Below are 22,695 nucleotides of genomic sequence, written 5' to 3' on the forward strand. Positions count from 1 at the left end.
AAGGGAAGGGAAGGGAAGGGAAGGGAAGGGAAGGGAAGGGAAGGGAAGAAAAGGAGGAAGGAGGGAGGGAGGGAGGAAGGAGAAAGGGAGGGAGGAAGAGAGAAGAAAAGAAAAGAGATGAGGTGGATGAACTGGCAACACTTGAACCAACTATATGGAGTCTTTGAGAGTTAGTTAGATAAGCTTATCAGGTAGGGGGTCTGCACAACTAGGTCCTGGTGGCTTTATGAAAGAGAAATCAGAAGAGATTCCTTGTCCCATTCCCTTTCTCTTGCCTTGTGACATCCCCAAAACATACATGTTCCTGACCTCCAGTTCTCTTAACCTTTTGTTTAATATATGCCCAAGTCTAGGGCATCACACTGTTAGCAGCAGAGACTGAACCAATGCAAGCTTCTAGAAGGGCCAAGGGAAGGAATAGACCAGCTAGATCCTAGACCTGCCCAGGCCCCAATCGTGTCCTAGTACTTCCTCATTGTAGGACAACATCATGTGCAGGGTGTCTGGGGTGTCTGTCACAGTCATAGGATGTGGCAGGAACACATTCTTCATCTTCCCTGTCCTCAATAAGCAGCCTCAGGTCCTGGTTCTTAACCCACCTCACCTCTGAAATCTAATAAAACCTGTGGTAGAGCAGAAAAAGGTTGGTCAAGAGTCACTCTAACTGAGGGCCCATGCTTGTTCCTATAAATGCCAGAGGGTGGCTCCTGGTTCTTTTTCTGTAAACCCACCAGAGGAGTGGAATTAACCAACACTTGAACCAACTATATGGCAGACTATGGCAGTGACCAGCCACTCTCAACCTGTAGCTGTGACCCCTTTGGAAGTCAAACGACCCTTTCACAGAAGTTGCCTAAGACTGTCTGCATATCAGATATTTATATCACAAACCAAAATTACAGATATGAAGTAGCACAAAAATAATTTTATGGTTGGAAGTAACTACAGCATGAGGAGCTAACTGTATTAAAGGGTCACAGTGTTAGGAAGGTCGAGAACCTCTTCAGGTGACAGTATAGAACCTGCAGCATAGACAGGATAGGCAGGATAGACAGCTGTACCCTGAGATATTCCCTACACACATTGCGAGTCTGGAAGTTGCCAGAAACAGTGGCAGACACTCAAGCAAGTGAGACCCCGCCCCTTCAAAAAACAAGGAGCCCTGTTGTATAAATATGACTTCCTGCTACTGGGTTATTGTGTCTGCATCCTACTGTGTGCTACTCTTTCTGGGAAATCGTAATACTGCTTATTGTTATCCCTGGGAAATCATGTCACCAATCACTGTTATTTCCGGGAAGTCCCATGACTTAGGATGCTGCTCCCCAGAGCTGTTTGTTAGATTGGTGACCTCAGTACCTTGGATCTTGCTTCTGTTTTCTGCATGGTGTAAAACATGAAGTGCAGAAAATATATCTGAAGTATTAAATCATATTGTTTGAAATAAAGGAAGTTATGGGTTGAGATCATATTTTAAGAAGAGACTTAATGCTTTATGGCATTTTTGTGGTTCTCACCTGAGAACCTGGATTTATTCTAACAATATTTAACTCTGGAACAGGAGTGCGAAAGGAATGTACCACCATGGGAAATACTATAGAATATTCATTCAAAACAAATGCATTCAGCATCTGATTCAGTGGTTGGAAGTGTGGGTGTGGGCCCAAGAAAACAGTCTCAAAGACGTGCTCACACATCCGAGTTCTCAGCAGTATCACCTGGAAGAGTCGAAGGGTGAAGCAGCCCAAGCTGCCTTCAATGGGCACACAAAACAGTGCATCACATACGCACAGTGGAACACTGTTCAGCCTCCAAAAGGGAAATTCTGGTAATATAACGTGGATGAGTCTCGAGGGCATTGTGCTAAGTGAAATAGGCCAGTCGCCAACAGATAACACTAAATAGTGCCATGCATCCCAGGTACTTAAAATGATCAATTCATAGATCCGGAAAGTCAAGTGGATGGAGGTGGTGTGGCGAAGAGGACTGCAGAGTACGGGGTTGTAGTTGCTCGGACTCAGGGCTCAGGTTATTTTTGAACATTTGCCTTTATTTTTATTTATTTGTACGTATCTTTATGAGTGCCCATGAAGGCCAGAAGAAAGTGTCACATTCCCCTGGAGCTGGAGTTAAAGACAGCTGTGTTTGTGTGTCTGGGAACTGGACTCAGGATCTCTGGAAGAGCAGTCTCTCCATCGCAGGTTCCAATGTTGTATTATGAAGTGGGTCCTTACAATGGATGGTAATGATGGCTGGCTGTACCACATTAATGCACTTTATTCCCTTCAACTGTACACTGAAAATAATTCCAATGATAAGTTATGCATTTTATTAAAATAAAAATAATAGTAAACAATAAAAGTTAAATATTTTAGAAATATAAAAGTATATACATATTAATTTCATAACAGTTGGGCATTCGTACACCTGTCCCCCCATATAGCTATTTATAAGATTGGATCTCATTGACTATCCAGTTTTGTTTTGTATCTGAGTTCATTTTTCTACTATATAGAACCATAATCAATTCTCTGGTTTCCAGGTTTGCAATGGCTTGGAGCAGCCAAGGAAGCAGCAGCGCTCCGATCTCAATGGGCCCACTGACAATAACAACATCCCAGAGGTAATTTTCTTCCAAAGACAAGAGTTCTGGACCAGAGTTCTCATGATGGCATTGCCGGCTGTGTTACGGTCATCTCATCTCTGGGGAGAAGGAGTCCAGATCAAGCCAGCCTGGGACCACTGTCATAGGAAGAGATATGGGTGCCCTGTCGTGGGAGGAGGGAAAGGGCATATCCCGAGGAATCACCGCTGCACTGGGCACTGTTGGTGCACTGCTGATATTGCAGGGAACCATGGGAGGGGGATCCTTGCTGCTTCCTGATGATGGTGTGGGCATCTCTGGTACTCCTGATTATGGTGTTGGGCTACGCTCTCTGATGGTCCCTGATGATTGTATTGGGATACCTGGTACTCCCTGATTATAGTGTTGGACTGGGTTCCCTGGTGATCCCCCAATCTGGTAGAAACTCAAGGTTAGCCTGGATTTCTCAAGAGCAGAGTCATTGTCATGTAGGGCAGTCACTTTTTGATACGCTACCCTGTGTTCTACAGGTGGTTCATGAGCATCCCCTCCGCCACATACCAGCAGCCACTACCCTACCCCTCAGTTATGACAAAATCTCTCCAGACATTGACCAATGTGTCCTTACGGAAAAGAGCCATCCTCATTGAACGCCACAGTTCTAAACCAATAATGGGGTCATGTGATTCAAATTAGGGCTTAGAAAAGTCATTTTACCTCTTTGCGGGTAGTAGAAGCAAGATGTTCTAGCCCCGTTGAAATAATTGTGATCGCCAGTGGACTGGCATCCAGTCTCCTTTATTATGGTCTTGAAGACATGCCCAGGTAATTCTCATGCCTGGTGGTTTGAGAACTGTCGGGCTAACTTGTCTTTAGGTTTCTTCTAACCATGACATGCTAAGCTAGGTTTGGCTTGTAGGCTTTTGTGATCCTTCTCAGCATCCTGTTTCCCATATAAGACACTACTGTGATGATCTGACTTCTTGGAAACATATATGGGCTTAGACCTTTTCAGCCGGGGTGGTACACGTCTTGAGAAGATTCTCTTAAGTCAGCCTTTTGCAATCATTATGTTCATTCTCTTTGTTATTTCCCAACAGACAAAGAAGGTGGCATCATTTCCAAGCTTTGTGGCTGGTAAGTGACTTCACGTCTCATCACTCGGGAGGCAGGGGCACTTTATGTCAAAGCGAATGGTCCTTTTGTTCGTGGGTTTCTCCTGAGAATCTTTCCAAAAAAGCACCGTTTCTCAAAAAGGTGCCCTTGGGCATTTGGCTCTTTGGATTCTGCATTAGCCCACTGTGGGAGAAGGGTTCCCAGCTCATCTGCCTGGTTTGATGCGAGGGACAGTAAGGACCATTTGTGTATGTGTCTTGCCCTCATTAACTGAGTCACAGATGACACTGAGGGCTGGATTAATGCATTGGATGTGTCTATGAATACAGTACATTATGATCTACATCCCATCAGCATGGTTATAATGACATCTGAATGCAGGCTTTCCTTTTCACACTCTTTTGCACTTTCTCCTCCCACCCTTATCAAGATTAGCAGTGCATGTTTGCATTTTATAAAGACCTAGACAGACTGACTTAGTTGGTTCTGAATAGTGTTTGGGGTGCGGCACTTGACAGAGCTGACTTACAGTGGTCTGCATGTATCAGCTTTCCTCACAGGGTCCCTTGCAAAGCAAATAACCCCGTAAGTAGGCCCTTTCTCAGCCAGGAGAATCTTTCCTGCCTCTAATGTGCCTCTAATAAACAATGTGAGTTTTATTAATTCTTTCAATAAGCTGATAATTAATTCTTATGAATATTTATAGGGACAAAGTAAGTGGATCTTTGAAACAGCTTTAAACCTTTCCCATTCTGCTTTTATTTGTGGTAAATAACAGAAGCCTCCAAGTTCTCCTTTAAGAATGAGTTCAAACCAGACTTAACAGGCTTCAACAGATTCACTCTGTTGACTGTTGTAAGCAGCTTAATGCCAGTTAATTTGGAAGAGAATTGGTTTTAACTGTGAGAACTCATATTTAAAACCCAAGTGGACTGGACTCCAGGTAGCCCAATGCAAATAGGCTCAAATGGGTTTGGCCCAGCTTTTTACTTGTGGCTGTGAGTGTATTTTTGCTGGTTCTGACTGACTCAAGCTGCTTTACATTAGAACACAGCAAGCTACACGATTGTAGCAATTTGTCTGGTTGTAGTTTTCCAGGGACTAATGATTGGCAGGAAGAGACCACACCCTCCTTGTCACTCTGTGGTGGTCTATGATTGGGTTCTGTTTGGAAGGAGGCATCATCAATGAAAAAACTTCCCCGTTTTCCTTATTGGACTGAAGCTAGGGGTGAGCACGACACAGTCACATCCTTCAGGACTGTGGAGTTTTATGGATCTAAGTAATGGACTCATCAATAAATCCTGGCTTCATTTAAAAATACCTTCAATCTCTGGAGAGGGCATAGTTAACACAGACAGCCCCCAGTCTTATCTCCCTACAAGAAGGGAGGGAAGAGTGTGTTCTGGAAGCTGTCCACATATTCTATCTGACTATATCTTGTAGCTTTCTAAAAGGTTTGTGTGTCTGGACCACTTAAGACTTTCTAACTGCATCAGAATGAGTTAAAGCTCTCATGCTAGTTTGGATGGTCTAAATTGCTTGTGAACAGCTCACACCAGTGTGGACAAGTCCAAAATTAGCCCTAATTTAGGAGAGAAACTAATTGATCATCATGAAATTATGGAAATCATAATCAAAAGCCCATCCCTTCATAGGAGATAGTTGATACCCACCAAAACCTTCATGGACCAAAAGTCCTATAAAATAACAAAAAGAGATCATGATAAGGTCACCGAAAAACCTAGACTATGATGAATGAGCTTATGAGAACCATCTGGTGTTAAGGTGCCTTTGCAAGTTGGGATGGACTTGGGTTCTCGGCCTTGCTTGACATTTGCTTATATAGCAGAGAAGCACTTGAGTGGTGCGCAGAGGTCTGCATGGTAGCCACTGATCATTGAGTGACTATGTCAGATTAGTATCCTTGTTTCCCTTGGCCTTCAGCCTCATAACCTCATTGTCTGAATGGCTCTAGCCATTGCTTTCTATTCCAACAGGGAGAAGAAAGGGAAATGCCCAAACCACCTTTGGTGTCTCTCCCTTATGTTAGAGCATTTCTGTGAATAAGCAGAAGTAAAGGAGCTGGGAAGGTGGCTCAATTGTTAAAAGTGCCTGCTGTGTAGGCATGAAGACCTGAGTTTAGATTCCTAGCACCCATGTAAGAAGTTGGGTGCAGTGATGCATGTCTGTAATGCCAGTGCTTGGAGACAAGTGGATCCCTGGAACTCTGGCCACTAGCATAACCAAATGGTTGAGCTCTGGCTCTTGTGTTCAAATAAGGTGAATTGCAATCATGGAGCATGCTCAATGTTGACTTTGGACCTCCACACACATGTGCCTATATGAACACATCTACACACACACACACACACACACACACACTATCACACACACACACACACACACACACACACACACACACACACACACCGTCATATAGCTGGGAACTGTGTATTCGGCTTTCTGTGGCTGCAGGGAAGGTCTGGGGAGGTGTTGATTGAACAAGCCCTAATCTGCTAAACCAGTGCCTCCAGCTAGTGAGCATGTCAGCCGTCTAAAGAGAACTGTGGTAGAAATCCCAGCGAAATGAGAAATGCAGGATCGTGAGAGCAACAGTCGAAACTCAAGCGAGAACATCTTCATCCTAACATTGACCAAGTGTCTTAATTAGGATTTCTATTGCTGTGATAAACACCACGACCAAAACAATTTGGGGAGAAAGGGGCTTATTCCACCTACAACTCTTAATGCCATACTTCATCACTGAGGGAAGTCAGGGCGGGAACTTAACACAGTGAGAAGTAAAGAAGAGGCCATGAAAATATTCTTACTGGCTTGCTCAGCCTGCTTTCTTATACCATCTAGGACCACCTTGCCCAGGGATGGCATTGCCCACAATGGGCTGTCCCTCCCCCATTGTCAAATCATTAATCAAGAAAATGCCCATTGGCTTGCCTATAGGCCCATCTTATGTAGGAATTTTCTCAATTGTGGTTCCCTCCTCTCAGATGACTATAGCTTGTGTCGTTGATAAAAAGCAAAATAAGATCCTAGCCAACACAACTGGACACGGTGTGGCCCAGCCCTGTGCTGTGTACTATGCCTGTATCATACCACATGACCAGTGATGCTACAAGGAACATGGACTTTCTGTCTTATGACACGGTCAGGCTAAAGTAATGTAGCTGATGGTCCATGGCTGAAGAGGCATAGAGTCATGTCTAGGTTTAGAGCCATGTCTAGGTTCTTGAGGCTATTAGTTCTTAGCCTGTGATTTCTATCCATAGTGCCCTGATCATGAGGATAACTGAGGGTGCAGCCTGGTGATAAGACTCATGCTTGGCATATGAAACCCTAGGATCAATCCCAGCACTCAAATTGATAGATAGATAGATAGATAGATAGATAGATAGATAGATAGATAGATAGATAGGTAGATAGATAGATGAGTAAGTGGATAAAAAGATTGGAATATCTGTACAAGAAGGTAAGTAAAACCCAACAGGTGCTTAGCTTAAGTCAGGCACCAGTAATCTAAGTGCTCCAATATATCCGCTCTCCAGTCACTGCAGTAGCAATAAGAGATAGGTGCCGTCACAGAGGAAGAAGCAGGTTCAGTGAGAGAGAGTCACTGGCTTGAAGTCGCCAGACATGGAGTGGCAGAATGGATTGGAACTCAGGCTTTGATCTCAGCTCTTCATCCTCATGCTAAGATGCCTTAGCAAAGCTCGGTGTGCAGCCACCCCTGGAGAGGAAAGTGATGCTTCCAGAAGATTCATTGTTCAGGTTTCAAGTTGTTCACTGGAAAAGAACCTGCAGATGTCAAGAGAGATTCCTAGAGACTTCCCAAAGTGATGAAAGATAGAAGGTGCCTTCCAGATGTCCCTTCTGCAGGAATCATTGGCTGAAAGCCACATAAATTTGAGGGTAGAGGATGTGTCAAGAGTTGCACCCTATGAACAATCTTATGTAAGAATCCAGCATGCGTTTTTTTAAAACCCAAAGGTTGGCACTGGTCACAAGCAATGGCACCTAACAGTGGTTACTTTGGTCCAAAATAACAAAGATCTAAAGCTCATACTTCGTTCTTCACACAGTCCTCTTCCCTCTGTGTGTGAACTGAAGCTCTTGTGGGATGTCTGCAATCCCAACACCCTACCTTCAGCTCTGGGTTCATCCTGCCATAGTTCTTGGCCTTGTGTGTTGGGGACTAGGGTTCGTTGATAGCCCATCTATAACTCATATATGTACCATGCCTGGCCTGCATGTTGTCCATGTGAGAGAATGGGGACTCCAGTGCCTGAGGTCTCTGGTGTTGGAACTGAGACTGCCCTTCAAACCTTCCTTCTCTCGGGTGTCTTCACGTGACAAAGCCGCCTTGTTGGGTGCTTAGCTCCAAGATTTCCTTGCTCTTAAAATGGATACTTGGAGCGAGTCTGTCCAAAGACTCCTGAATAGAGGTGTCCTCTTTGGCTGTGAGTGGACAAGGCTCTGGCGATGGCATGATTCTGGGGCAGTGTTGACAGGAGTCATGTGACTCTGTGGAACCACAAGGGTCATGAAAGCAAACAGCTTTTCTCTTTTAAAAACACGATCATTTTTTTCACTAGTAATCAATGACGGGCGTTATACATGTTTTGTAATGGGAACTTTTATTGCTTACATGGGGCTTTAAATTTTTCTTTAAGATAGAGTTTGGTTCGGGCCGAGATCTGCAGAGGTGAAAATAAATTCCCTCTAGAAATCTCTGTGGAATGTCCTCCTTTCGTACCTGTACAGTATAGGAAACTCTAGATCCTGTCTTCTCTTCAGTGGAAGCTACTACTAAATCTCCTTTGACGCCCTCCGGAAGCTTCCTGAATTTATACCAGTTTATGTACAGACCTTCGCTTTAAATAGCTACTGCACTGGCCATAGAGGACCTTCACCTTGCTCTTTCTTTTCTTGGTAAATGCTGAGGAGTGTCCAGATCCGGCTGACAGTTTAAGCAGTCACCCAGGGCATGAGCCATGGATGCGCAATGGTGTATTAACCAGCCCATTACAAACCAACTCTTAGGAGGTTTCTGGCAGCAGTGAGCAGCCCTCTGGTGGAATGTGAGTTGTTCTATAGGAACATGTCCTGCATAAATCTGGGTTCACAGCTTATGTCAACTTTAGAGCGTGCTAACTTTGATAGATGACAGAGCCCTTGGCCAATGTGCTGATAGTTTTTATGTGGCAGTGAACAAATACCTGAATAAACAACTTAAGGGAGGAAACATTTAATTTGTGTTATTCTTTCAGACCATGCTTGCCCGGCTCCATTGCGGAGGGCCCGTGGGGGCCCTGCGTGTGGCAGGGCAAAACAGCTCACTGAACGGCAGACAGGAAGGGGAAAAAAGAGATGCAAGACCTACTTTCCTTAACCAGGCCCCACTTCCGAGAGCTTTCTTTACTTCCCAGTGATAGCATCAGATTATGCACCCATTAGTGAATTGATCCATTGATTGGGTAAGAGAGCACCATGATCCAGTCACCCCCGATTAGATCTCTCTCTGGGGACCAAGGCTCTTAGCAAGACACTTCATATCCAAGCCATACCAGCTCTAACAGCTGTTGATAAATTGCTGACTCACCCAGACTGTGCCATCCAGCTAGGTGACCTTACCCTGGACACTAGGTATACAGTGGCATCATGTTGATTTCATCAGAAGTGAAGTCAAACACTATGTCCTAAGTTCATAAGCTAAGCTAAGCCATCTGTGTCTTCCTCCTGCCCTCCCTTCTGGCTTTGTGTCTTCTGTAGTGTCTCTTTCTGACCCCTGTTGGCCTCAAAGTCATGATCCCCCTGATTCTGTCCCTCAGATGCTGGGGTTAAGGTACAGATTGCCATGCCTGGCTTATATCTCTTTCCTAAGTCTTTCCTGAACACTGTTATTGTAACAGAGTCATTAAGATTTACTTAAAGGAAGAAGGATTCATTTAGCTCATGATTTCAAATGTTTCAGTCTGTGGTTGGTTCGCTCTGCTGTTTGGGGACTGTGGTGAGGCAGAACACTATGACTGAGAACAGGTGACAAGATTCTACCTCGGAGCAGCTAGGATGAAAGAGAGAGGGGAAAGGTCCCAAATCCTCTTCAAAGTCACACCCCAATAGCCTCATTTCCTCCAACTATGCCTCATTCTTAAAGGTTCCATTACTTCATAATAGAGCCATCAGCAGGGGCCCTGGCCTTTAGTGCACAGGCTTCTGGGGGACACTTCAGATCCAAATTGTTAACATAGCATTTGTGGGGCTGAGGAGATGGCTCCGTAGCCAGCTGCTTACCGCACAAGCTCAAGGACTGGAGTTGCGATCTTTAACAGCCACATAACCAGATACAGTGGCATATGCCTGTAACCCCAGTATCGGAGAGCAGGAAGGGGGTGCTGGAAATAGGCAAATCCTGGGGGTAGGAGGCTTGCAGCCAGCTAGTCTATCTGAAACCTCAAACTTTCAGTCAGCAAGAGGCCCTTCCCCAAAATGTAAAGTGGAGAACAGTATAAGCATTGACCTTTGGCCTCCATATGCACACATATGAGTGTCTGAACCCTCAAGAGAGTGTGTGTGTGTGTGTGTGTGTGTGTGTGTGTGTATATATATATATATATATATATATATATATATATATATATATATATATCACATACACACACAAACACATCTACATACCCCCAAAACTACACTAACAAAAACCTTATCCTTTGTCCATCCCTCTATGGGATCTAGTTCCTCCACCCCGCCCCAAGATTTATTGGAGAATAATTGGAAAATAGAAAATGTGTTTATAAATGTGTACAACATGTTTTTGTATAAAAATACATTGTGCTCTAATTTCTATAACTGAGCTAGTTAACACATTCTCACCTGTCACAGTCCCCTTTTGTGTGGAGAGAGAATACTAAAATCCATGGTCTTAGCAAATCCCTAGCATACGGTCATTCCTTTGAGATCCAAAATGTTCTTATTCTTCTCCCAGATACCCAAACCCCACAGGTTCTCAAGTCCTGGATAGCAAATGGTGTAGTGTCCGCTTGGACCCTGTGGCGTACATACTCATGTGTACCTGATTGATCTCTCTGTAACATACGACACTGAACGCAGGTAAATGCTGTATAAGTGGTTATTATGCTATAGTGTTGAGAGGATCAGGACAAAAATAGATTGCTGTACAGGTTCAGTTCACATACAGTTAAAGGTTATTTCAGTCCACAGTTGTCTGAACTGAAGGTCGGGATTTGCATCTGCTGGTGATGGTCACTGTGCTCTATGCTAGTTCCGCAGGGCTCACTCTCCTGGGTTGAATGCTCTCACACTTTGATTCGTGCTTGCCTTAAGCCCTGGATTGGCCTTTGTGTTTCCTATGGATCTGTGCTACTTTTTCACTTAAAGGAAGTGAGCTCATTGGGAAGTTTTCCCAGGTTATGCTTATTTTGTTGTTATTGTTTTTCTGTGTTTAGACATAATTTCACCCTGTAGCACAGCCTAGCCTTGAACTTGTACGCCCCATGACTCAGTCTCCTCAGTGCTAAGGTCACAGGTATGAACAGCTATACCCAGCTTTGGTTTCTTCTGACACATGCACACACACACACACACACACACACACACACACACACACACACCATTCAAACTCCACCCCTTCATACCCCAACTCCACTTCACTCCATATATCCCACATACCCCACACCTGTGTGGACACACTCACACACATGCCATACCACACTCACATTCTTATATATTACCTTGCCAAAATTGTTATGGTTTCAAATGACCAATTTTCTTCTTTTTCAATCTTTAAGGTCTGCGTAATCCTTACCTTGTTCAGGTTGTTTTTTAAAGTTTTCATCTAGAACTTTTATGATTTGAAAAATTAAATTTGATTCATCTGCATTTTTTGGCCTATGGATACAAACAGAGGTTAGTTACATATGGAGCACCGTGTACCTAAGCAGTTGATTAGCTGTGGCAGAACATCGCTGGTGGGGAGCCCTGCCTTTGCTGTGTTTCTGGCTCTGAGTCTATGCAGGGATGGCGCACTAGGTTCCAACTGAGGCTGCTTTACACATAGAATTTATGTGCATTTTACAGCATGGTATAGTGTGTTTCTGTCCCCATTTTTCAGACCTTCCGTGGAGACTTTGTATGGCTATGTGTTTATGTGTGTGTACACCCCCACATATATATTGGATCAGCTTGTTTAGTTACACACACACACATTTCTCTTGACATCTTTATTTGGTGCGCATTAAATTTATCTAGTTAGAAGGAGAGCATCAGTTCTACAGATAGACATCTATCTCCCAGCCCAAAGAGGCTTTCTGGCCCCATGAGGTCAAACATGTTTATCTTTAAAGCTTGTTCATAAACTCTGACACATATCCCTTTTGTTTATTTGGTATTTTATCCCACATATTGTTTTGATAAATGTTATCTTTTGCTTCATTCCATTTTTCTGACTTGTTTGTAAGTACAAAGAAACTTATTGATTTTTTTATATTAAATTCTAAACCATTGGTTCAGTCAATTTTCTTAGGTTTCTTTTTTTTTTTTTTTCAGCCCAAAATACATTCTTATTTGTTTTCTTGGCTTCTTCCTGGCATAGAATTTTACCATCTGCAAATTAGAATGTTTTCCACCCTCCTTTCCTGTTTCCTGTCACTTTTTCTTCTTGTCTCGGTGAATTGGGTAGAAAATAAGGAACAGTGTTGCATAATAATGGGAAATGCCACTAGTTAAAGATAAAGCACCACCCTTTTGAGAGACCTATCCTTTTACTTTATCATAAAATGTTTACACATAGAGAAATTAGCAACAGAACAATACCCATCAACCTGGCACGGGTCGCTGGCACCAGACTCACAGTCACCACCTCTTTACAACGTGTGGTGCTTAACCTCTACCCACCGTCTCCCCGATCTCTAAAGCAATCCCCTTTTTCCTTTAAGTATTTCAATTATGTATCTTTAAAATATAGGAACTCTATTAAAAATAATTCCAATGCCATTGCCACAAGTAAAATAAAGCTAGCAATCTTGTCTGTGTCATTGGTGCCAGCTAGTGTTTGCTTTCGTCCATGCCTGGTGTCCCTCTGAATAGAAATCTAAACAAGCTTCCCTACTGCGTCTGGTTGATAGATTTTATAATCCTCTTCTATCTCTTATAGATCCTGCACTAATCTTTTTCCCCTCTAATTCTCTTTCTGTAGCTGTGAGGAAAACACTATGACCAAAGCCAACTTTGGAGAGACAAGGGGTATTTGGTTTACATTTGCCAGTGAAGGTTCATCCTTGAGGGAAGTCAGAGCAGGGACTCAAGCAGGAGCTCGAATCAGAAACCACGGAGGAACTGCTGCTTGTTGGCTTGCTCAAGGACCACGTCCTTACCCCGCTTTCTTATATACCAGCGTCAGTGTTAGGGAAAGTGCCGCCCATTAATGAGCTGGGTTCTGCTCCTTCAATTAGCAAGCAAGACAAGCCCCCACAGACATGCCCACATCTGATCTAGACAGTTCCTCAAGGGAGGCTGGTTCAAAGGACGCATCATGCTGACAGTTAAAGCTGACCCTGACTGTTTTCTTTTTCATAGCAGTCTTGTTGACACACAGTGTAAGTCTCTGTATCGTTCACCTGGTGGCACGTTTTGCACCCTGGGCTAGGTTGGTTGCTTCCCAATGGCGTTGTCTGCATGGTCCTCTGTCCATGTCCAGGGAAATGGTCAGGGTTTAGATATGGAGCAGTCATAACCAGTCTGCCAGTCTGATTCTGTGGGTAGAACTTCATAAATATCATTACATCTTTTATTAGAGAGCTCACAGTACCTGGTTATCTCTCTTTTGATGATTTTTTAGAGGCAATACATGATAATTGTCTAGATCCATTTACCGGTTATTGTGATAATGTCTTTTCCCGGCTGTTGATTCTGTGAACTCCTATACGGACAAACTTCTCCATGTCAGGCATTTGGTTATCCTGATTATAGTGCACACAAGAAAAGCTGGCAAAGCCTTGAGTCCTTCTCTTTAGCAATGTGTAATAGAATGGGTTTCCCTACCAACCTGTAAAAGTATAAACAATGGGCTTAGGGACTATCACTGGGCATCCTTGGGTCATGACCTGATGGGGTGGCCATGAAGACAACTTGCTTACAGATGCCTCCATACCTCTAACCAACTGGCCTTTGGAGGTTAGTTCCTAAGTCTTCTCATGACGGCCTTAGCGTGTCCCAATATTCTGACATAATTTATTTATTTTGTCCTGGGAATGGAATCAATTATTTCTTTCATCATGGAGCAAGGGGAAGCACTGCTTAGACACTAAAATTTGGGTGAGGTTGACCCTCCTTGCTGCAGAGCTTAGGAAGTGGGCACATGTGGTATGTGGCACAAAGCTCACAGCCATCCCATCTCCTGATACTTACTGCCATGTATACCCCTCACCCCGACCATGAGCTGCCAAAAGTGATGAATAGGATGTTGCTTCCAAGAATAGGCTGTAGACAGAGTGGTTTGGGCTTCTCTCCCTCTTGCTTGTTCTGTAAGGAAACCAAGCTGCTGTGCTATGGTCCTCAGCTGCCCTCCAGAGAGGCCAGCAGGCAAGGGACCTCAGCCTCTGCCAACAGCCCTGGCAGGGAACTTGGAATTGGTTTTTCTTGTTCAGCCCTTAAGATTCTAACAGGCTTCACAATTACCTTGACTACAGCCTCCATGGAGATTCTGAGCCAGAGGCCCCAGCTGAGCCATAGCTGGATTCCCAAGATAATAATTGTTTGATGTTTTAAGCCACTAAATTCGGGGGTAATTTTTATGCAATTATACTCAATAAACAATAACTAGTGTGCTATATTTTCAAAGTTGAACTGCATTATGATTCACAGGGACACTTTTCCCAGGGCTTCGGGGTCCTTGCATTTGAGCTTTCTTGTTCCGGCGTCCCAGGTTCCCATTCTCAGTGTGATAGTGACTGCTTTTGTCTTAACTCTGCTAACCACGCTCCAGTTCCAGAGACAACAGTATCGATGCTTCCAAGGATACAGCCAGAGGCTCAGTTAGGATTTCCTGGCCTTTATTCTTGTCTTTCCAGCCCAGCCCAGCAGGGATGGACCACCAAATGGCCTCAAGTGGGGGAAGGAACCATCTCCATGCCCGGGGAGGCTCTGGTACCTATAGTTCTTCCCTTCCCATAGCACCCTATCCCAGACCCATACTGTGCCTGTGGCAGCTTTTTGTAATGCTTGGGAGCCATATTCAGATTTTTGATTATGTCACAAATGAGTATTCAGATTCATTTATTCCCCCACCCCACCCCCCTTTTTTTGAATTCTTAGAAACAAGCATTTGGGGCTGGAGAGAGCTCTTCCAGAGGTCCCGAGTTCAATTCCCAGCAACCACATGGTGGCTCACAGCCATCTGTAAGGGATCCAGCCCAGCGCCCTCTTGTCCAGTGCAGGTCTACATGGAGGTAGAGCACTCAAATACATTAAATAAATAAATAAATAAATAAATAAATAAATAAATAAATAAATTTATCTTTAAAAAAATCTATTGCAAAAAGCACCAAGCTTTTGTCATTATGACTATGCAAAGTACTCACATGGTTCTAAGATAAACACATAACACAGGGCATGCATAAAGGTGTTCAGTCCTGGTTGCTTCCCTCTTAACCTTCTCTGTAGAAACCTTCCCATATAGACAGCCATATATATAACATTTTATGTAGTTTTCTTTAGATGTTCTATGCTTTGTATAAACTTTTAAACGGACACATAAAATAGAAATGTCTTTTTAAGCTTTATATAGTGTTCTATGGGGGTCATTTGATGTTTCTTTAGATACTCGGTTTATGCAATGGTTAGTTTCATGTATCTTCATTGTCAGCTTATCTCCCCCCCCTTTCAGTGAAAGGCAGAGAGTTTAGATTTCCTCTCTCCACCACGCCTTTCTCCTAAACACCAGTCCTAGCCATGTGCTCAGGTCCTGCATGGCGCTGGTCACCTTCCAGGCTGCTCCATCAGATCCCAGTGTAGGATGGCTGTGCCCGGGGAGCTCCCAGGATTTTGCGTTCACAAATAGTGCCACAGAAAATGCCCCTTCCTGTTTGTCCAGGTTTTATTTTTAATTTATTACCCTTTTTTTTTTCTTAGAAGTCATTCACCCAGATATAGGCTAATAATACCTAGGGTGTCCTTGGCAGAGCTGGAGACTGACCTGCACTTGGCCATTATCTTTTCTCCTCTGCCAAGGCTTCTCCTCCTCCGGCAGCCACTGACCCTTGTCACTCACTGCGACTTGTCCCTGTCCACGGCAGTCCTGCCTGTCTCAGGCCTGGATTTACAGGAAGCACCATCTGTTATTAGCAGAGGACACTGTGTTCAGGGGGCTTCTTGGAAGACCGAGCTGCTACAGAGTTAAACCTTGCTCTGGAATAAGCTGGTGTGAACAGGAGAGCACTGTAGGCCTTAGAGCCTTCCTAGCGGGCCTGGAAGCGACTCCCTCCACAGTTAGGGGCTCCTTCCCATGGGATGGCTTTTTATTGACCTGGGTGGCTACCCTGATATGTAGACTTAAAGAGTAAACCCCCTCCCCTCCCCGAATGACACATCAGATGGGTGGCCTTTCTAAGGCTGTGGAAACAGGTGTCTGTCCCTCTGCACCATAGTCCTCACAAGATCTGAGGCCTATTCTCCCCCCTCCCTCCCACTGTATCCATCTGTCTGTCTCATATCTCTGCACATTTGCAATCCTCCTTTTCTCCTTGGAGCCAGAACTGGGGAATGGCTCACAGTCTGTCCCTGCCCACGTGCTTCACCCCATGGACTGGCTCCCACCTGCTATTCCTTGAAATGGCTCCAAGGTCACCGCTGGCTGCCTTGTCAGGATGCCCAGTACATGGGGGCCCCTTGTAGATGGCCTCCTGCCAACCTGGTACAGATGGGCCTGTGTCTCTCTCCAAGCCCCTTCTCGTCTTGATGCCTGGCAAAGCTAGTTCCTGGGGCCTCCTTCCACCTCCTTGCCCCATGTCCTCCCCGCAGTGACTCACCCATGCCCATAGCTTCAGTTGGCACCTCTCAAAGCTCATTCTTAATCTCTCATCTAACGTGGGCGGCCTCCTGAGCTGTACCTGGAAGGTGCCCTGGCTCCTGCAGCTGAATGATCTAAAAACCTCACTTTAAAAGTCAGTCCTTTGCCAAGGGATCCCTCATATTAAGTAGACACTCCAGTCATCTACCATGGATCCAACCTCACCTCACATTCAGAGAAAAATTTAACTAGATATTTCAATACCCATCATCTTCCCCGTCTACACCATCTCTTGCTTGCTTGGACCATGGCAGTGGCCACTGACCCACTTAGCAGCTTTCCGTTCTTCCTCTCGGTTGTTTGTCTCTCTAGAGGAAGTGGTACGGTTGAGCCATGTCCCTGGCTGGTGACCTGAAATGACAGTCTCTGGACTGGCCCCAGAGTTCTCACATCTGGCCAGTGTTTACTCTACACTTTGACTTATTCCAACTGCTAGCTCATTCCTTGCATCAGGTCATCTGGACATCCTTTGGTCCTTCTGAATTGGTTCTCTCTCTCTGTGACCCCAGGACCTTTGTGCCTGCTCTTGCCTTAGCCTAGAAGGTTCTCTTTTGACATGCTGATCCTTTCCAATGTTAGAGACTTCTACTCATGGGCGGTCTCCTCCTGTTCCTTTAGCTTTTGAGGCCACACCTTCCCTTCCTGGTGTGCACCACAGTTCTTCCTGATGAGTTTCTGTTATCCTGTGGTCTGCTGTCAGCCTCACCCTCTGGCCAGGGAGCCATGTTTTATGACATCACAAGTCCTCACAGACAGGATACTGATTTGGAGAAAGCCATTTGACCTTGCTTAAAATGGCCCCTCTCATAAAAAACGGGATAATGAGGTTGGTTTGATGGAACTGTAAACGATTGATGGCTGGGACCCTGCTGACCCACAGGGCTGGTGAGTCAAACAAAGCAGTGCACCTGGGGCCTCCCAGCTACACAGAATTCTACCCATCTGTCATCGATGTGCTCCAGCCCCACAACCACGCCCTGGGGCACCCAGGCAGAAGTGGGAAGGTTTGGTGCCCAGGAGACTAACAGCCTTGGCTGGCATGCCGGCAGCCTCTGCCCACTCCTTGCACGCAGGGATTTATTGTTCCACCCTGGTAGCATGGCAGAGATGTGTGATACCGGGTACAGCTCCATAAGACCCCAGCACTTCCCTGTCTACAGAGCAGACAAGAAGCCGCAGGTCCAAGTGCATGCACCCCAAGGCTACACAGAGAGCACAAGGACTCTCTGGGCAGGACAGCAGGCTCGCTAAGCTGCAAACAAAGGCTGTTTCTGGCAGGGAAGGAAGAACAGTATCTCACACCCCTCTCAACTGCACACAGGGGACACACACCCTGAGAGTCAGAGGTACATCAAGCAGGGGCAGGCTGCCCTCTGGGGACTCAGGTTCACCTGTCTGTTAAGCATTTGTAGTTGCTCACTCTCGGTCGCCCTCTGCTGGTGTCAGCTAAGGGTTGTTGCCAGAGTTTGGCAAAGGAAGAGCTTTGTACAAAGGCTCTGCGCCCTCCACTGGTCTCAGATTAGTGAGAAGTAACAGTCCTGTCAGCTAGGATGAAAATAATATGAAAATATGAGCATGAGCCTCATCGAGGTCCAGAAGGATGGTCAGGTTGCCTAGGTAACTGGCAGGAGTCATAGGGCAGCAGCTTATGAAAGTGGGAGTCAGATTCAGAAAGCAAGACCTGTCCCTGTCCCTCTCCCTCCCTCCCAAAGAATGGAGGACACCTCCGTAGTGTAGGTCATAGTATTGGCTGAGTCTCACTAAGGGCAGAAGTCCTTGCACCATCCATGGGACACAATATTACACCTATCTCCTCTTTACACACACACACACACACACACACACACACACACTCACACTCACACACTTATACAGAGGTGGGGGAGGGAGAGATTATTATTGTATTGGGTCCCACTTGGGGGACGCAGGCCTGTGAGATGGCCGTTGGCCGGTAGACATTTCTGATCCAACTTCACTGGAGAGAACGAAGCTTATGGTGAGAAAAACTGATGTCCTTCAGCCTGAGGCCCCAGAGGTCACAGTGGAATGCCCTGCATTGATAGTTCCTGCCCCTTGTGTTGAGTGGCCTCAGAACCCCCTGGCTGGTCCACCTATACAAAGGCCATAGCTGCCACCAGCCAGCTCCAGACCCAGGGCTATGGTGCCTTTGATCACAAAAAGGAGCCCGATTAGCCCCTGACCATGGAGAGTTACAGGGTCAGCGAGGCTGTCTTGTCCTTGGAGGCAGGGTGTGGGAGACCTTTCGTGAGAAAGCTAGGGTGGGTATATGACCTTCAGGAAGCGTTTGACCTGGAAAACCCCCGATGGGGGAGGCGTCTCCTGACTCTGCTCTCTTCTACCGTGGCTACCTGTGGTTTGAGCATGCCTGTCCAAATCCTGGGTCTTACCGTGTTCTCATGGCCTGCTCAGAGGCTGAGCAGGATCCTTGATTCACCCCCTGAAGTCTCAGCTGTACACGCAGAGCAAGGTCAGAGCCTCGGGGGCCACAGGCTTTCGAGCCCAGGTCTCAATTCCTCCTCTTTATTCTTTGACCATTTGATACATGTATATAATTAACTTTGGTTAATTTTATACCCTGTTACCTACCTTATCTCACCCTCCCTCTCCTCCTGAAACCCTTCTTTCCCAACAAGCACCCCCCCTTCCATGTCTGTGTGGCATTTGTGTGAGAGGGAGGGTTGGGAGGGAGGAGAGAGAAGAAGAAGCACACTAAGTTTTTTGGCAGCTTGTATGGCATGGGTGGGCTTTATTTACCGGGACATGAACACCTTGTCAGAGGTCACACCACTCAAGAGAGTGACTCTCCTTTCCGAGCTACCATTTATAGTTCTTGGGGGAGGGGAAACCTCACGGGCCCTTCTTCCAGGATGAAATGTTAATGGACCCCATCTTGTGCAGGTGACCACAGCTGCCTCAAGTCCATGAGCCCTTTCTCCGAATGGCTCTCATTCCAGGAGTTTCTCTGAGTTCAGTGACCCCTCTGCTCCCTCTGTCCCTCATAAAAGTGAAATAGCTGGCTCACAAGTGCTGGCGCCCTGGGACCAGGCACCTGGCCATCTGATGTTAGGCTTGCCTCCCTCTGGGTGCCAGCCATTCCCTCAGACCTAGTAGCCGCCTTCTCCTCTCATCTGAGTTTGGACTAAGATACTCAGACACGTGGTCACATTAATAGCTGAAGGTGCCTTCCATGGAAGCTATTGCTTTCCACTCAGAGCCAAGGGCTCCACGTCACTGGAAGCTCACACCTCTCTGCTCCCAGGAGCATGGGTCCAGTGTGTGAGGTCCAGAACCACAGCATGTGCCCCACCCTGACCCCCACCCCCAGCAGCTTCCCTTACTCTCTCTGTGTGCATGTAGGCAGTATGTGTTCATATGGGGTACTGGTGGCCAGCGCTGTGGGATAGGAGCCCGATGATCTAGGATGGAGTTCTAGGTGAGTGGGGCTTCATGAGAGTCCGTGATGGACTTACATCCACCAGAGGGATTCAGCCGGATTGATCTTTTTGACCCAAGCCATCACGGAGCTAGAGGCTAGAGTGGGTGGCCGGAGGAAGTGTGGTAGCAAAGCCACCACCCCAGTGACAGAGGATGCAGCTGCGCTGACCATCAGCAAGGTGGCAGTGGCATTGGGAGGGGCAGCCTGTGATGCGATTGCTTGCCAGGCCTCTGGCTGCTGTTGCTGGATCCCCCTGTTAGAACCCAGAAAGCTTGGTCTTATTACCTGCACCTACACCCTGCCCAGGCATTTCCATATCACCCATGGATCACCCAGGAACTCAGTCCCTGTAACAGACAGGACAAGTCCTGAAACTGTCACCATCTGCCCCTCACTAGAGCTACGCTGTCCAAGAACCACCAACTTGGCTGATTTTTTTTTTTTTTTTTTTTTTGAGAAAGGTTTTCTCTGTGTAGCTTTGGCTGTTCTGAAACTCGGTCAATAGACCAGGCTGGCCTTGAATTCATGAAGCGTCACCTGCCTCTGCCTCCTGAGTGCTGGGATTAAAGGCGTGCTCCACCATGTGGATTTTAATGTTTTATTTCATTAAAATTATAGTCATTCCTCCTCTGTGTCAATGGAGAACTGGTTCCAAGACCCCTTTGGGAGCCGCCCACATCCCTTGTACAAAAATATAGTTTGTACACTCTTCCTGCACATGTAAATGCAACACTAGATGGTATAACAGTGCATGCTACAGTGGACGTGTCATGTGAACAATGGTCACACTGTATAACCACAAGGAAAAAGTCTTCACTTGCCCCGTGTGGATACAGCCATCAGGTCTCACAGCACAGTGAGTGATCTGAGTTTCACGGGTGTGGACCCCAGATACAGAGTGATAGCTGTCTCTTCAGGAATGGAGTCAGTCTTCCATTGAAGTGTTCAGAGCGCCTGTGTCCATGGCCCTTGCATGAACCATAGAGATGGAGAGCACTCCGTCGGCAGAGCTTCTGCTGTACCATCATGGTCTAGAAACAGCAGCTAGAGCCAGGATCGTGTTGCCCGGCTGGGGCCTGGGTTGGGTGGGATAAGAAGCTGCAGGCTAGCAGGAGGCTTGCTGCACAGTGAAGAAGGGACCTTCGCATACCTCCGTGAGAATGCTGAACATGCTGCTGTGTATGGGAAGCATTCCCATGGCAGGTGCCAGCCCCCCAGGAGGCTGAGCTATCTTGACAGACAGTCACCTGGGGTCCTGGAGTACCCCTTTCCCCATTCCTGCAGAGTGATCTAGCCATGTGTCAGTTGTGTGGCTCCTACTGGCTTTCCCTGAGCTGCAGGTGCCTAGCAGAGCTCAACCCTCCAGCTTCACCATCCTGACTGCCTTTACCTCGTGCGGGGTACGTTAAGTCCCTGGTTCCTGGTGGTCCTCTTTCAGGAAGGTCCTCACTCTGCACCTCCTCAGTTCCAGGGCCCTGTGAGGCAGAAGACCTCATCGATGGAATCATCTTTGCGGCTAACTACCTGGGCTCCACCCAGCTGCTCTCTGAGCGCAACCCCTCCAAAAACATCCGAATGATGCAGGCTCAAGAAGCCGTCAGCAGGGTCAAGGTGGGGTACTTCTGGGCCCTGAGGGTTGCTTGGGTGGGCCCCTGGAGGGAGCTCCGAAATGGAGGGAGTAGAGTGGGGTACGGGTGCTCTGTCCAGAAAAGCACAGAAAGCAGGCATGGTCCAGCATTTGAAAAGAGGCCTATAGCCTGGCTGGTCATTGCTCAGCTGGACACCGTTGTCACTGGCTCCTTAAACATCGTCCACTCAGTCTCTGGGAAGTGATTTTGCAAAGATAGCTGATAGCTCTAAAGCATCCCTACCTTTAAGCATCTTTGTATGGAGACTTAAACCCTGTCCCAACAGTGTATTTTTAGCACTGAAGTACTTCGGGATGCAGGGAAGAAGCCATCACATGTCACTTAAATGCATAGCCTCGAGGAACACTGACACACTCAAAGCTCTGTAGGCTTTTTGGCCTGTGCGGGTTTGCCAGCAGGTGATGATGGGCAAGGGACATGTGAGGCCACATGAAAACCAAGGGGAGGGAACGTGGCAGTATGCCCCACCCTGGGTAAAGTGGAGCCTGCATATACTACAAGCCTGTGGGAGTGTGGAACAATGTCAGCTCCCCATCTCACTCCCACCACACACTAGCCTCCATGGACGGGAACAGAGGGCACCAGGAGACAAGACCATCTGTGCTGATGAGAAGACAAAGCAGGGAGCACCAGGGCTGAGCCCAGCCAGCCCTGTCCCTTGACAAAGACTCTGAGCCCTATGGCTCCCGACACAGTCCCTGGTACCTGATCCCATCCTCTGTTATAGTCATTTCTGCCACTGGGGCTGCTGTGCATGAATAGGTTCCCTTTCCTGTGTGTTCTCAGC

General features: G+C 46.5%; 1 protein-coding gene across 4 annotated transcripts in view; it reads left to right on the forward strand.

The window, feature by feature from the left end:
- Apba2 (amyloid beta precursor protein binding family A member 2) overlaps positions 1-22,695 on the forward strand; it is a 223,923-nt gene that overhangs the window by 181,730 nt on the left and 19,498 nt on the right. For all 4 annotated transcript variants that reach the window (XM_029541610.1, XM_021193417.2, XM_029541614.1 and 1 more), the window contains 3 exons: positions 2,543-2,623; positions 3,685-3,721; positions 21,725-21,870. In XM_029541610.1, coding sequence (XP_029397470.1) covers positions 2,543-2,623; positions 3,685-3,721; positions 21,725-21,870 — 264 coding nt within the window. The remainder of the gene's footprint in view (positions 1-2,542; positions 2,624-3,684; positions 3,722-21,724; positions 21,871-22,695) is intronic.

The sequence above is a fragment of the Mus pahari genome, chromosome 1 (genome assembly GCF_900095145.1).
Source record: "Mus pahari chromosome 1, PAHARI_EIJ_v1.1, whole genome shotgun sequence".
Lineage (NCBI taxonomy): Eukaryota > Metazoa > Chordata > Mammalia > Rodentia > Muridae > Mus > Mus pahari.